This window comes from Staurois parvus, unplaced genomic scaffold, assembly GCF_062004578.1.
Source record: "Staurois parvus isolate SC_StPar_1 unplaced genomic scaffold, SC_StPar_1.0 ptg000168l, whole genome shotgun sequence".
NCBI lineage: Eukaryota > Metazoa > Chordata > Amphibia > Anura > Ranidae > Staurois > Staurois parvus.
In genome coordinates, this window is record NW_028317964.1 from 5,731,546 (window position 1) to 5,747,026 (window position 15,481).

At 40.1% G+C, this 15,481-nt stretch overlaps 1 protein-coding gene across 1 annotated transcript in view; it reads right to left on the reverse strand.

The window, feature by feature from the left end:
- Nucleotides 1-15,481, reverse strand: part of ADAMTSL3 (ADAMTS like 3) — a 670,777-nt gene that overhangs the window by 193,994 nt on the left and 461,302 nt on the right. Inside the window, exon 7 of the mRNA XM_089676419.1 lies at nt 9,799-9,925. Coding sequence (XP_089532545.1) covers nt 9,799-9,925 — 127 coding nt within the window. The remainder of the gene's footprint in view (nt 1-9,798; nt 9,926-15,481) is intronic.

The window sequence follows — 15,481 nt, forward strand, 5'->3', positions numbered from 1 at the left end:
TCCTCGAGGTACCAGACAGGGTTGCCTGCTTCCTCTGTGACGATCGTGGCGTCAGACCTCTGACCTTCTCACCAAACTCGTGACTGAAGGACTAGCCAATCTAAAACAGCGATGTCACGTGCATAACAATGCCACGCCCAGCTGCACCCTACACAACGATTTTCCAGCTAATGGACCACAATCGATGTACCGGCAGCCTGAGTGCGGTTGTTACTGGGTCAGGTTAATTACGCATTTAACTCTTCACACTGCCACCACCTCCTTTTTGTACAGAGAAAGAGGAAATTCAGCAATATCAGAAATAACACTAGGATGGTTGAAATAAATGTCTGTATACCACTGTCACCACAGACAGGTTATACAGAAGGTTAAACACGCATAGTAGCGCTCTTCAGTGGCAGGAATTCGTAAGTTCCGTTAAGGAGCTTTAGAAACAGTTCAACACTTTCAGAAAGAAAGATTTATTACTAAAAGGTCAAAAGGGTGCAATAAAAATATTTACAGAAAAAAGATGTAACCAATATATATATAAATATACAGAGAACAATAGCACAGCAAAGAGGTAACAGAAAGGAGGTTAAAGGGTTAAAGTACTTGCTTTTTCTATAGCACTCTGATACAGGGCAAACCTTCTTGTTTGCAAGCCCTGAAGGCCTGCTGGTTGAATGATATCCCAAACGTCTCGATGAAAACTGGGAGGAGCTTATTCACACTTTCTTTATTAGTACTATTTATGCCAGGGATAGGTTAATTCAATTATGTATATTCCATAGGATTTACTATACACCACACCGGCTTTACCAGGTGCGTAAAAGGGATAATCCTGAGTGTCAGAAAAGCCATAAAGTTACTGGGAATCTGCTTCATATGCTCTGGAACTGTGACAAAATTAAGCCATTTTAGTCTAATGTAACCCACTTTTATCTCTATACAGTTTAGTTTCCCTAATATAAGCAATCCAAAGTGGTGTCTATTGGGAGTGCTGGAGGAGATAAATTTAGGTTCCTATCAGAAATAATTTCTAAGCTTTCTGCTATTTTATGCTTGGGAAACTGTTACAATGGATAAATTCAGAAGTTGTTCATATCAATGTGTGGAAGAATCTAATCAGGTACTGCCGATCTATACGTTATCATATGAGGCCAGGGGGTGCCCTCATAAATTTGATAAGATTTTGGGCCCATAAATAGAGCTTTTGACATTTGTAAATTGACCTGTGAGTCTTAATGCCTAACTCTGATATATATATATAGACTCAGGTGTTCCAATCACCTCCATGGCCACAGGTGTATAAAATCAAACCACTTAGGCATGCAGACTGTTTCTACAAACATTTGTGAAAGAATGGGCCGCTCTCAGGAGCTCCCTGAATTCAAGCGTGGTACTGTGATAGGTTGCCACCTGTGCAATAAGTCCATCCGTCCATAAAGACATGGATGAACGAGTAAGGGCTCGTTCACACTTGGCTGTTTTACCAACGCTTGCCAAACGCCCCTATAGCGTTTGGCAAGCGTTGGTCCGGCGTTTGCTGAGCGTTTTTTAACGCTCGGCAAACGCTCCGCAAACGCTGCATGCGCGGTTTAGCGGCGGTTGCTAGGCATTTGCCGAGCGTTAATAACGCCCCACAAACGCCTATAATGCAGTTTGAGTGGTGTTACCGCTCCGCAAACGCCTCGCAACCGCGTCGCAACCGCACCGCAAACGCCGGCCGGGCGTTTGCGGAGCGGCACCATAGACGAGAATAGGAGGCTTCAAAGCCTCCTGACTCGACCAGAGGCGTCCGTTTTGCCGCGACGCAACGCGACGCGACGCAAACGCTCCCATTAGAACAGCACCATGTGCTGTAATGTGCAGAATTGGCAGAGGCGTTTGGGAAGCGGTAAAAACGCCTTAGGGTGGAAGAACTTGACTGGCCTGCACAGAGTCCTGACCTCAACCCAACAAAACACTGTTGGGATGAATTAGAGCAGAGACTGCGAGCTAGGCCTTCTCGTCCAACATCAGTGACTGACCTTACAAATGCGCTTCTGGAAGAATGGTCAAACATTCCATAGACACACTCCTAAACCTTATGGACAGCCTTCCCAGAGCTGAATCTGTTATAGTTTTAAAGGCGGGGCCAACTCAATATTGAACCCTATGGACCAAGACTAGGATGCCATTAAAGTTCATGTGCTTGTAAAGGCAGGTGCCCCAGTACTTTGGCAATATAGTGTGTATACAAAAGAATAAGTAATTCTTCTGTGGAATGTATAACCAATTTTTGCTGCCTTAGTCTTTGTTAAATCTTGGTGATTACCACATAGACCAGGGGTGTCAAGCTGGCGGCCCTCCAGCTGTTGCGAGACTACAAGTCCCATCATTCCTCTGCCTTTGGGAGTCATGCTTGTAACTGTCAATCTTGCAATGCCTCATCAGTCTTGTAGTTTGGCAACAGCTGGAGGGCCGCCAGTTTGACACCCATGACATAGACAGTCAAATATAGGTGTCATGTGTACTGTGTCTTACCCATGGCTTACACATAAACTGTATCCGCTGTATATTTCTTATTGAAAATGGTAATAAAAGCAGTATAAAATAGAAAAGGTGTAGATATCTTGCAGAGGTGTATTAAAGAGGAACTTCACACCACTGTCCTAATATTTTTTTTAAACCGTTTGTTAGTTAGTTTATCCTCAATAAACCCAATTACATAGTCAGCTAATCCAGCATTGTCCTGCTGTATTCTGTTGATGCATACCAGGTTGTGTGACCTCTTCCTGCTTCTTGTAGACGGTCCCAGATGATGTACCGTGGTGCATGTGCAAAGTGCTGTACATTACACCAAACCTCCTGGGATGCATATGATATCCCAAGAGGCTTTGTGCAGCTGGGGGTACATTATTTTTGCCTAGGTGAGAAAGGCGAAAGTGCAGGCTATTTATTAAAATAAAGGTGATTTCCTAAAAAAAATTATATCTGCAATTGTATGAAAGAAGGATGGAATGAGCAATATTAATGAAATAAAGGAGTGAAGGTCCGCTTTAATCACAAGACTGCCAGAACAGATGTACATTTCTCCAAATCCTCCAGGGTTGTGTGATATGTGTATCCCAAGAGGCTGCGTGCAGCTGGGGATATGTTATTTTTGCTCAGGCAAGAAAGGCGTAAGTGCAATCTGTGAATGTGTGAAAGAAGCATGGAAGGAGCAATATTAATGAAATTAGAACAAGAGAGTGAAAGTCATCGTTAAATAAAAGACTGGCTGTACAGATATACAAATCCTTTGGCAGGTAAAACAGTTCACCAGAACAATTGACAGTCCTTGTACAACATGAGTAACTGAACTTTTGAACCTCAGATTAGTTATTTTGCCAATTAACATATTTTCTAGCAAAACAGGAGTTCAGGTCAATTAATAAATAAATACTAAAACATTAAGTAGGTTTTGATTTAGAATGAAAAGTAATAAAAAAGTAAAAATGTAAAAAAAAAAAAAGCTTTGTAGATGAGAAAAATGTACATTTTGGTGGTACTGCAGTAAAAAATTATGTGCCAGTCATGAAAGTTGTAGGTAAATGTTGGTATATGTAATGTACCACTAACTGAATAATGGTGGAATAATGGTATACTGTATATAATATTGCATGAAACTAACATTCGATCAGTAACAGATACTGGCACCAAGTGAAGTAAGAATATAGACTTTACTCCTCTTCAACCCTACTATTACCAGGAGGTGAAAGACAGGCGTGCTGATTTTTTTCACTACTGGTTATTAATATAAGGCTGCCAAATGTCCAATTTTTTAGAGTGTTATAGATTTGTTCATTGGATTAATTCCTTTCTTTCAGGAAAAGTCTTGGCACTTTTTTTCTTTTCAGTTCCGTTCTCTTCATCCCAAAGGAGTCATAAGCAGGGCACGAACTTATATTTTATGACTTCAACACTGAGGTGTTTAAAAATGAAGAAAATGAAGAAAAAATGAACTTAGAAGCAAAATAATCTGATCTCTACAAAAGATACGATTTGAGCAATGAGCTGTAAATTGTCTTCTATGGCATTTCAGCAATTCTTTGAAAAACCACATCAATTGCTTTCAGTTTATAGCACATGGCAGTTCCTCACATCAGCCACTAGAGCAAACATATTTCCATTCTAAAGTTAATTTATATTACTATACCATATGTGAGTTTATACATGAATGTTTAAAGTGAATGTGACATGGCCTCAAATGTTTCTACATTAACAAAAGTGTTGTAGTGTTGGTACCTTGTGGGACTTGCAAATGCCAGTGTTAGTCTCCAAATCAGTCCTTGGAGAGCCACTTGGATCCTGGGCACAGGCAGTATACAAGGCCTTGATTTCTGCCCAATTCAAGATTAAGCTTGGCCTCCTGCCATTCAACTGTCAAACATTAGAAAATCTGTGGAGAGAAGTCAAAACCCCAAAACAAAATTTAATCTCAACTTGGGTAGAAGTCAAGGTCTCATGAATGCCCTCAGCTGTCATTGTGCTCTTGCTGGGTTTCTAATATGTCCCTGTGCCTTTAAGGAGGAATTGGCTGCGTCCAGGCACACCTGCCCTTAATTTATGCACTGCTATGGAGACCCTCAAATATAAGAGTTAAAGAGGAGGTCCACTCTGTAAAAAAAAAAAAATTAAAAGTCATCAACAGGGGCGGACTGACCATTTGGAAATTCCGGCACTGCTCGAGGGCCCGGGGTCAGTATGGGGCCCCATGAGATGCCCCTGGTACCTTTTTCATAGGATCTTTTGAGTTTGGGCAAGGACACAGGGGCCCCATGATCCCCTATTGCCCAGGGGCACCATGAGTTGTCAGTCCACCCCTGGTCAGCAACTATAAATCCTATCGCTGCTGACTTTTAATAAAAAGGACACTTACCCATCCAGGTATCCAGTGCTGTTCTCACCCAGGCTAGTTCTTCACTAGCTTTTGGGTTCTCAACACTGACATCCTAACAGTGGGCAGCCGGATATGCTGCTTTCGGGCTTCACAGCTGGCTGCCCACTGCGTATGCGCAAGCGGCACTGGGCTTTGTGAATGGTCCTGCAGTCTTCTGGGACTTATGTGTCCCAGAAGACTGTGGGGAGGGAGGTGGAAAGGAGAACTTTTGTTCAGATCAAAACTAGGTACCCGGTCACCCCTGAAAAAAATTACATGCCAAACATGGCAGGGGAGAAAGACTTAAAGTGGAACTTCCCCTTTTGGGTGGAGTTGCACTTTAAGGATGCACTTTTTTCAGAGGGACCTCGACAACCCAGTGTGGCTTGCACACATATTTGCAAATGTGTACAACTAAAACCTCTGTTTTTAGGGAAATAGTTAGACAGTGTCATTTTTTCTTTGGCATCTCTGTATGTAGCTTTAATCTGCATTATATATATAACTAGAAAAGCTACAATTTCTGGGGAAATTGTGTGAAGTGTTCTTGCCTCCACTCTGCTGCCTGCTCACACACATGGGTTCATATGGCAACTCACTCTACAGCAAGGGCAGAGAAGAGCGGTTAAACACAAACTGCTCCAACTTGCTCACTTCACTGGCAGTTGCCATCTTCAAATGGTTGTAGTTTAAAAATTATAAATCCTACACAGAAGAGCTTTATATTGTGAGAATCACAAGACCCAGACCTACATATTGATGCATAGTATGTCTCTGAAATATTAAAAATGAAGGCACAGTCGCAGTTTAGAAATTGCCCTTCAAATTTGAGGTGGCTAGAGTGCAGTTTCAATGAATGTCAATGAGCAGCGTGAGTTGCAAACAAATGGTCATATTGTGAAAACTATCAGGACTATGGCTTAGCCATGGACATTTTTAGTGGCAGCAGGGATAGCTGAACGTTTTGATATAAGATTTGTGTAGGTGGGCTTGAAAATGAGGGAGTGATGGCAGTTTAGAAATCATGTCCTAAATTTTTAAGCTCACACTCTAGCTTTTGTCAGCTCCCACTCTAGTTTTGAACATTCCACCATTCATTCCTATGGGACCAATTTCACCACAAAAATGCAGATATTTCGTGAACTATTCGGCGAAACATTCCACAAAGTAACAGCACACCAATCGGGAACAATCCGCACGTTTCGGTATATTACTGTCTATGTAGTGTAAACACTGTGGGAGGAGTTAGGGTGGTAAATTTGGCTATAATAAGAAGAATATATATGTGAGATAACAGGAAGTGGTCTTGCCATGCAAGAACACTTAATAAGCGTGTAACTATATGCTAATGTGTTTCTATATTTTGTCTCAGATTCATTTTGGCTCATTTTCCTTCTGAGGAAGCAATGGCTGTCATGAAACATGTAGAGGAGAAACTGCAGCTTTCTTTCCCACCTTCTACTATTTGAAAACTATACTCTACTAGTCATTATTATGAGGAAAGTAGCGCAACGTATTTTGAGCCTTTTAGTTTGAATTTCCTTTTGTTCTATTTTATGTCTTTTAAGATATTTTAATAAAAGACTGTTTATAAGTTTTTTAATGAATGTGTGTTGAATTCCTTGTCCATCTGGGTACTGAGATAGTCCATGGTTTAAGACCATGCCTGTTTTCCTCTTCTCTTGGAAAACTTCTGCTTGAGTGTGCAAGGTCTCATGTACAGCCCAAGGTAAGGATCTTTCTAATGGGTAAATTCCAAAACAGGTTAAAAGTATAGTAGAACAGAAAATACAGTTTCTTGTTAGTAGGATAAGTTATTTGTAATGTTGCTGTTGATGACAAAACCTTAGTATAGTACACTATTTATTTATTCATTTAGGACAGTCATAAACTGATAAAGTCTCAGGTCACCAAAATGGTCCATGCTCATAAAAACTGCTAGAGGAATTTCTGCCTGGTATTGTAGAAATAGAAAAAAACTGGCCAAGGAAATCTAAGAACTTCTTGAATATTAGAAGAAATGTCTAATAAAATAAGCTATCACTGCTTAACTTTCCTCTTAAAATGTTAGCAAACTAATTTCAATGTTTTTGAATCATTGGAGTCAGTACTCCGGAGGAAGTATGAGGATTAGGAATTTTGACTTTTCTGTGACATCGCTGGTTGCATGATTGTTCCAGGACAGTCAAAGTATCAAGGCCAGCAAAGACCAGTACAGGTATCCTTTAAAAATTACATTCTTTGTCCATTTTTCATAATGGACATGGAGTTCCAGATTTATAGGCCTGGCCTAGAATTTCCAATCATTATTACTTAGCAGCATTTTAAAATGTTCATCTTAACTGCAAACTCCATGAAAGCTTGTTTGGGGGAATTTAATTGTTTAAATGTGAAGTGGATATATTGTGCATACTAGTTACCTGGCAGTGGAGCTGAACCATTGAGAATGTCATTTGTGATGAAACTAGGGCAGAGCCACATATGCGATGTCATCAAGTGTCCCCTAAGCAGAATGTGGTTGATGTGTTTGTACAGCACAAGAAAAGAGCGCATGGCCGCCCTAGTGTAATCCAGTTTATTAAAATGACTCATAAAATCCGCACAATATGCACTCACATAATCCATTTGGAAAAAGGCATGTCTGTGCGTATCCACACCAAACAACCACTCCCAATGGCTGCTTTATGATCTGGGCAGTAAGCGGCCCTGTAGCTGTCAGTTGGTGACAGAGGAGGAATCCTTAATGGCTGCTCGTAAAGCGGCCATTACGAGTGGTTTTTCGGTGTGGATACGCACAGACATGCCTTTTTCCAAATGGATTATGTGAGTGCATATTGTGCAGATTTTATGAGTGATTTTAATAAATTGGATTACACTAGGGTGGCTGTGAACTCTTCTTTTCTTGTGTTTGTTATTGTTATACATGATAATGCAATTTTTAAATTAAAAAAAAAAGTGGTGACTGATTCATACTATGTGGAGCATGGGTCTCCATTTATGTTCTCTTTGAGTGCATGGGACTGAAGTGAAGTGGTCTGTGAGATTGATATTGGAGTCCTCTTTTTTAGCTTTGTTAGCAAGCAACAGAACACCTTGAAACATTCCTGATCACAGTTTGCCATCAAGTGACGATTTCTGAAGTGTGCCATGGATGCTGTTTTATGCAATTTATGACTTTTCTATTACAATAGAAGGTCACTTATTTCTGGTAAGCCTTTGCAAATTCATTCCTGCTGGAGGCTCTTTTCACTGGTATCGGAAGCACTATGCCTTTTTTTCGGATTACGGAGATTTTGAGCAGAAGTTCAAAAGTGAACTTTTTGTTTATTATGTTTTATTATATTTTTTTGGGTGTTTGCACAATATGTGCTTTTAGTTATATTGAAGCGCAGCACATTTTTGTTTAAATATTGTTGGTGAAGGAAGATATTGCCTAGCATGTCTGCAGCTGTCTCTTTCACTAATATTTGATACACCACTAGCACTATCAATATTATTATACAGTATTTATAAAGTGCCGATAGTTTGCTCAGCGCTGTACATTACAAAGGGGAACAGAACATGTGACAGAACAACAACAATACAATGTAAAACATGAGGGGATCGAGGGCCCTGCTCTTTCAAGCTTACAATCTAGGAGCACTAGCAGTTTTTTCATATATGTTGGTCCTGAATGAAACTGAACCTGTTCAGGCACGCATGTGATTTCTCTGTAATAAGTATGCAATTCAGTTAATGTCAGCTTCCATTATTTGCTTCTCACAGAGATATTTTATTACTGATGCAAAACTTGAAAGCACCAGTGTTAGTTGTCAAATAAATGTTTGGAGAGCCCCTTGAATCCTGAGACAAGGCAGTACACAAGACCTTGACAACTGCACAAGTCAAGATTAAATGCAGCCTGTCATTCAACTGTCAAATGCTAGAAATTCTGTGGGCAGAAGTCAAGATCCCAAAACAAGGGTTACCACTGGGAGGAAGCAAGGTTTAATCTTAATTTGAATCAAGATTAGAAGATCTTGTGTACAGTTTTCTAAAGCACTGTATCATTAACAATTACATTAAGTTGATAGGGGAAGAAGATGGACACCGCTCAACTGACCTTAGGAGTCAGACGCATGGATGGCTTGACCTCAGCCACCACTATCGTCATGCCCTCATAAGTGTTTCGCCCCGCCCACCTGGGCTTTATTACAGTGGCTGAGGCCAAGCCATCCATGCTCCAACTCCTGGGGTCAGTTGAGTAGCGACCATATTGTTCTCCTATCAGCTGTACTGGAATTGCTTTGGGACACCTGCTCCCTTTCTTTGCGGACGGGGTGATTCTTGTCTTACTTTGAGCTTGGAGTGGCACCACAAGACACACACAAGTCACAGCTTGTTAACATTTACCATGTTTTAGAATATATTGTCTTCACATGTTTTCATTCTTCATCTCAGTACTGCTGATCCCAAGCAATTCTTTGCAGCCACTTCTAGTCTACATGTATGTGCTTCAGCAATGGTTGAACATCATTGCTTTGGCCCAACCTGATGGTGACAATGGCAGATCATTATCTCCCCATGCAGAAGAGCAACTGGGAGACAGGAAGAGCACTGTCATCCTACATAGATGAAGGATCTTCATGGCAGGATCCCCAGGTATTATTTTAAAGAAAGCTGCATGTTTAAAATGTTTGAAAATTACTTTTAATATTACATCAACATGTTAAAGATGAGATGATATTTTAGTGATTGGGTTTATAGCTTTTTCAAGTAATAATCAGCTATGCTTCTTTCACTTTTATTTGACCACAGAATCTAATATATACATGTTATAGCAGTGGGATTTGAATTCAAATTATTTTACTATAAGCAATTTGAGAATAAAAATGTCCTGGGGCCAAAGGTTTACACAGTATAGACATACTCACGCTTTTCAAGGGAAAGATGAGACTTGGATTGTCCCCTCACCAGCCTGCAAGTCGACCCATCTCCGGCACACACTCCACAATTGTCTTCTTTGGCATTGCTCCCAAGCTGCCGATCACAGCCCACGGCCTGCCAACATCAACAGCAAAGTTAGAATGAGGGCAGACCTGTAGTACACATGCTCAGGTTTCTGGAATTTTATTTATTATGTTATGCTTTTCAGTTTATGAGCTGGCCTGATTCTGTCAGAGCACACATTGTTTCTCGGCTGATGTTAGACACATCCTGTGGCACAGTATCATTTCTACTATGCTAATAAAGTAGACTGCTTATCAGTTGATAGAATGCAAGCCCAAAGGAAAACAGAGAAGTCTACTATTACAGAAGGGTCTCATCAGTATTTCTGGTTCATTGTAAAACAAAATGGGGATTTTTTATTTTATGGATGTTTTTACACTCATTTCCATGAAAAGTCCCCACTGTGTTCTTCATTTTACTTATGACTGCATTGTATTTATACAGCAAAATCTGTATATTTATACCGTATACCTTTAAAGGTCAACGCCACAAAAACCAGACATTCCAGGTTTGTGTAGTAGCTGGTAAGATGAATCAAATGCTACAGTTTTTCTGGTGATTCCTGCTGTGAGATGTCCTCATTAGAGGTTAGCTGGGTTCGGTTCAAAGTGGGTTCGTAGAACTTGACTACAGCTCAGGTACCAAATAGGAACCTCATTGAAGTCAAACGCTAAAAAGAGTAATGGCCATTTTCTAATCTAATAGGCAATGGATTGTCAAACGAATAGCATGCGGTTGGTCACTGCAATAGGGAACATGTACCAAGGCAAAAAGAAAAAAATAAAGTTTAACCACATGCCGCCCAGCCACTGTAGAAATACAGCGGCAGGGCGGCACGGCTGGGCAAAACCACATTTTAAAATGTGTGTTTTTAAAACAGGTAGGGGGCGCACGCGAGGAGCGCCACCGCCCTACCTGTCCCGCCGATCACAGCCGCAGATGTCAGTCGCCGGGTCACAGCCGGTCGTTACCGGCTATGTCCCGGCGATTAGCGGCAATCAGTGACAGAGAGCACAGCTGCAGTAGCTGTGCTTTTTGTCAGTTCCCTGACAGCTCCTGACACGCTGATCGGGACAGAAGAGTTTATCTGTCCCGATCAGCAGTGTTCCCTGCAGTACACACCCCCGCCCCCTAGTAAAACACTCCCCTCACACAGTTAACCCTTTCACTGCATAATAAAGTTAACCCCTTCCTCCCCAGTGCCATTAGTACAGTGTCAGTGGTTTTTGTTTTGCACTGATCACTGTATTGGTGTCACTGGGGATGTCAGTGACCCCAAGTCAGTACCCCCCAATGTAAGAATGTCCGCCGCAGTCCCGCCATAAGTCGCTGATCGCCGCCATAAGTCACTGATCGCCGCCATAAGTTGCTGATCACTGCCATTATTAGTATAAAAAAAAATTAAAAATCCCAGTATCTTTCCCACCATTTGTAAACTCTATAACTTTCACGTAAACCAATTAATTTACACGTATTGGGTTTTTTGTGGCAAAGACATGTCGCAGAATGCATTTTGGCAGAAATTTATGACTAAATTTTATTTTTAAACTTTTTTTTACTGGACATGTTTTATAGCAAAAAGTCCAAAATATTGTTTTTTTTCCTCAAAATTGTCAGGCTTTTTTTTTTAAAGCACAAAAAATAAAAAACCGCACAGGCGATCAAATACCACCGAAAGAAAGCTCAATTTGTGGGAAAAAAAGATGTAAATTTCATTTATGTACCATATTGCATCACCGTGCAATTGTCCGTTAAACTAGCGCAGCGCTGTATAGCAGAAAAATGGCGTAAATTGCAGTATCTATACCATAGTTTGTAGACGCTATAACTTTCACACAAAGCAATCAATATACACTTATTGGGATTTTTTTTACCAAAAACATGTAGCAGAATACATTTTGGCCTAAATTTATAACTAACTTTGAGTTTACTATATATTTTTTATAGCTGAAAGTAAAAAATATAGTTTTTCGTCAAAATTTTTGGTCTTTTTTTGTTTATAGCGTGAAAAATAAAAAGCGCACAGGTGATCAAATACCACCGAAAGAAAGATCTATTTGTGTGAAAAAAAGGACGTAAATTTAATTTGGGTGCAGCATTGTATGACCGCGCAATTATCAGTGGAATTAGTGCAGCACCGAGTAACAAAAAGAGTCCTGATCATTAAGGGGGGTAAATCCTCTGGAGGGCAAGTGGTTAAAAAGTTTTGTTTTTTAGGGAGCAGTGATTTTCATAATGCTTTAAGAGCAATATTAAAATTGCAGAATTCCTTTAACTAACATGCCTAGGGGTTCCCTTAACCTGCCTATGCAGTGGCACATCTGTACAATGTATACAACATGCCTAGGGGTTCCCTTAACCTGCCTGTGCAGTGGCACATCTGTACAATGTATACAACCTACTATAGTAAAATGGACATTTACAAAGGGAAATAGGTTTAGCCATTTTTTTTCTGTATGTAAACACACACACCCACATCCTTTGAGGAAGTTGAGCTGACGAAATGCGTCAGTCGGTAACGTCTGATGCAAACCAGAGCTTTAGCAGTGGCCATCTTGGAAATGGTTTTGTATGCTGGCATTTATTTTTACACTGTAAGCAGCTTATTTTAGCAAATAAAAGGTTTCTGATGTTAGATATTGCTGCACTATGGTTTATTTTATTTTGATTCTACATGATTTCTAAACATTTGGAGACATTGTGGATTTAGGATGGAGTTGATATAAACAAAGTGGTCCCTGGAGTTTATAAATGCTATATTTGATGTGAATCTGGTAAGGTGCATGATCTGAAGGGTGAGGAGTGTTGTGCACCAGGTGGATGGTATACACAATCTTTGGGTGATTGAATCACATATAGAATATGAGTACATCTATGTAGAGGCACGTATTTTATTGATGTAACAATATCACACTATATGAGTGTTTGGAAAGGAGGCAACAGGTGAAGAACAGCGAAAGGATAATATGCATAAATGCAAGAATTGAGTGGAATGAGGGTAAGGGTAGAGGAGGTGGACACCAGAGTCTTTTTCACGTGGTGGAGATGGGTTTTGGCACATTGACACAATTTTTATGTGAGCATGATTATTTGGTTTGATTGTTATTTTTACTGGGGGAGATTACACTATATGTGATTTATACCTTTTTTTACATGGTGGGAGAGAGACAAGTCGAAGTCAATTTAGATATCTAAGGATAAGAGAAGACATATTTGTATGGATTGAAGGAGTCGATCAGTTTCATCATCTGGTGAGAGCACGAGGAAAACATAGTAATTTCAGAATAGTTTCCTGTGTTTTTGGAGTTGAACTTTTAAATAAGCTGTGGACACTGTTTAAAGTGCTGGATATTCACATTATATGGATGAAAACACACAGTTTGGGATTCTCTTATACCAGACCCTTATGAGAGTCTAATATAGACGTTAATGGGGGCCCCTGCAAAAAAAGGCACAGGGGTTCCCCCTAAAAATATAGAACTGAGCCTTGTCCTTGATAAGCGTCTATTATGGATGTCAAGGGGGATCCCACACAAAAGAAAAAAAAAGTTTGCCCCCCTTTAAAATATGAATTTTGAGGGTGAATTCCACACAATAAAAAACAAAAGCATACAAAACATGAGATCCCCCCACCCGGGATGACAGTCCTGAACTGAATAAATTGTTGCTGCCAAACAAGCTGCTGAATAGGCCTTCGCTTTTAATGCACACAGGAAAAATTACCATTGTAGGTTCAGCTCACTTCTGGTTTGGTCACTTTGTTGCCAGTCAAGCCCTGATGAAGCAGACACTTAGACCCTGTATCTGGACCTCTTAGCAGTAGTGTGGTGCTTCAGTTTCAACTCTTTTTTACATTACACTACAAGCGAAGGAGACTGTGGAGATTCTCTGGGGTGTAGAATCTGCCTGCTCAGGAACCAGACCATTTACACTAACATTGATACGTTACAACAATACCAGTAAAATAAACCTACGGGTCCAGCATCTTTCTGCTTTCCTCAACTGAGCTGTAACAGGGCACATGCTCTCAACATTAAGGGTACATTGCTATGTTGATGAAAACATGGACCCAGGGGCGGACTGACCATTTGAAAACTCGGGCACTGCCCGAGGGCCTGGGGTCAGTAGGGGGCCCCATGAGATGCCCCTGGTACCTTTTTCATAGGCTTTTTTGAGTTTGGGCAAGGACACAGGGGCCCCATGATCCCCTATTGCCCGGGGGCCCCATGAGTTGTCAGTCCGCCCCTGCATGGACCTCCTACCCACAAACCTGGTCTGATATTATTAATATTATACAGGATTTATATAGCGCAAACAGTTTGCGCAGCGCTTTACAAAATGAAGGTAGACAGTTACAATACAATTTGGTACAAGAGGAAGTCGAGGGCCCTGCTTGTTAGAGCTTATAATCTAGGAGGAATCCGATGGTTCTGGAATTCTGCAGGTGTGTATGTGTGTGAATACGTAAGAGGAGTATCGTACCCCTACAAATTCACAAAACAAACGTTAACTGTAAACAGACACACTGACACTTTATGACAAATTCTTTAGTTTATAGAAAAAATAAAGAAAATGAAAATGTCCCACCCTCAATAGTAAGGGGCTCCCAGATACTGTCTTCCCTCATGTTAATAAGTAAGCAAAATTGGGTCTGAAAATTTGGACCAAATCGGCAGCTTATCCCTAGTCCTGATCAGAAATCACTGAGAGAAAATAAAAGGTAGGGGTGATTGAGCTGAATACAAGTAACTACATGTGAGCAGTCTCTTAAAACATCACAGCAGTAAAAATGAGTTGATTAGGTAGCATAATTGTGTTTCTTAAACATTTGAGTACCAGCCTGTAATCCCCCTTCATTAGCGAGCTATTTTTCACTTTTCAGTTATGTGATAGTTTGACTGACGCTACTTGGTCATACAACACTGTACCCAGATTATATTTATCCCTTTTTGGTATAGCTTTATTTTAGTAGTATTTAACAACCACTGAGATTGTTTTAAAATTTCTACTATATAAAAGGAAAAAGACCGAAGAGTTTGAAAAAAAAAACAACTGGTCAAATAATTACCGCGCTCTAATACTAACTAAAAAAGTGCTCAGTGCTTGTAATATATGTATAAAATGAACATTATTGATATCTTAAAATAAAAATAAAAAATATTACCATAAACTATTACTCAATGTGCAATACTTATATATATGTGCCACTAATTCATCAGTGAACCAAGTGGTAATTCATAGTGAGATATATAAAAATAAAAATAAAATAAAAAATAATAATAATTAGTATCTCAAGTCCCAAATGCAAAAGTGCTTGAGTGTTCCAACCAAATCAGATGATACTCTCCTTCCAATATATGGAATGCTTCAATCTTGCAGCTTTGTAATTAGCCTGTATGCCTGTGAGGGATTATCCCTCCTTTGATCCACTCCTTGTTTCAACAACTGAGTGTTCCTCGCAAAGTACATGCAAGAAAATAAAGAAGATATGGTGCCTTATCCCAGAGATAAATCAAGACTTTAATCTGCTTCCATATTGCACTCACATGTCATCAGTAACATATCGCTTTTCAATATAACAGAGCCGCTGACTGCGGTGAAGATCGG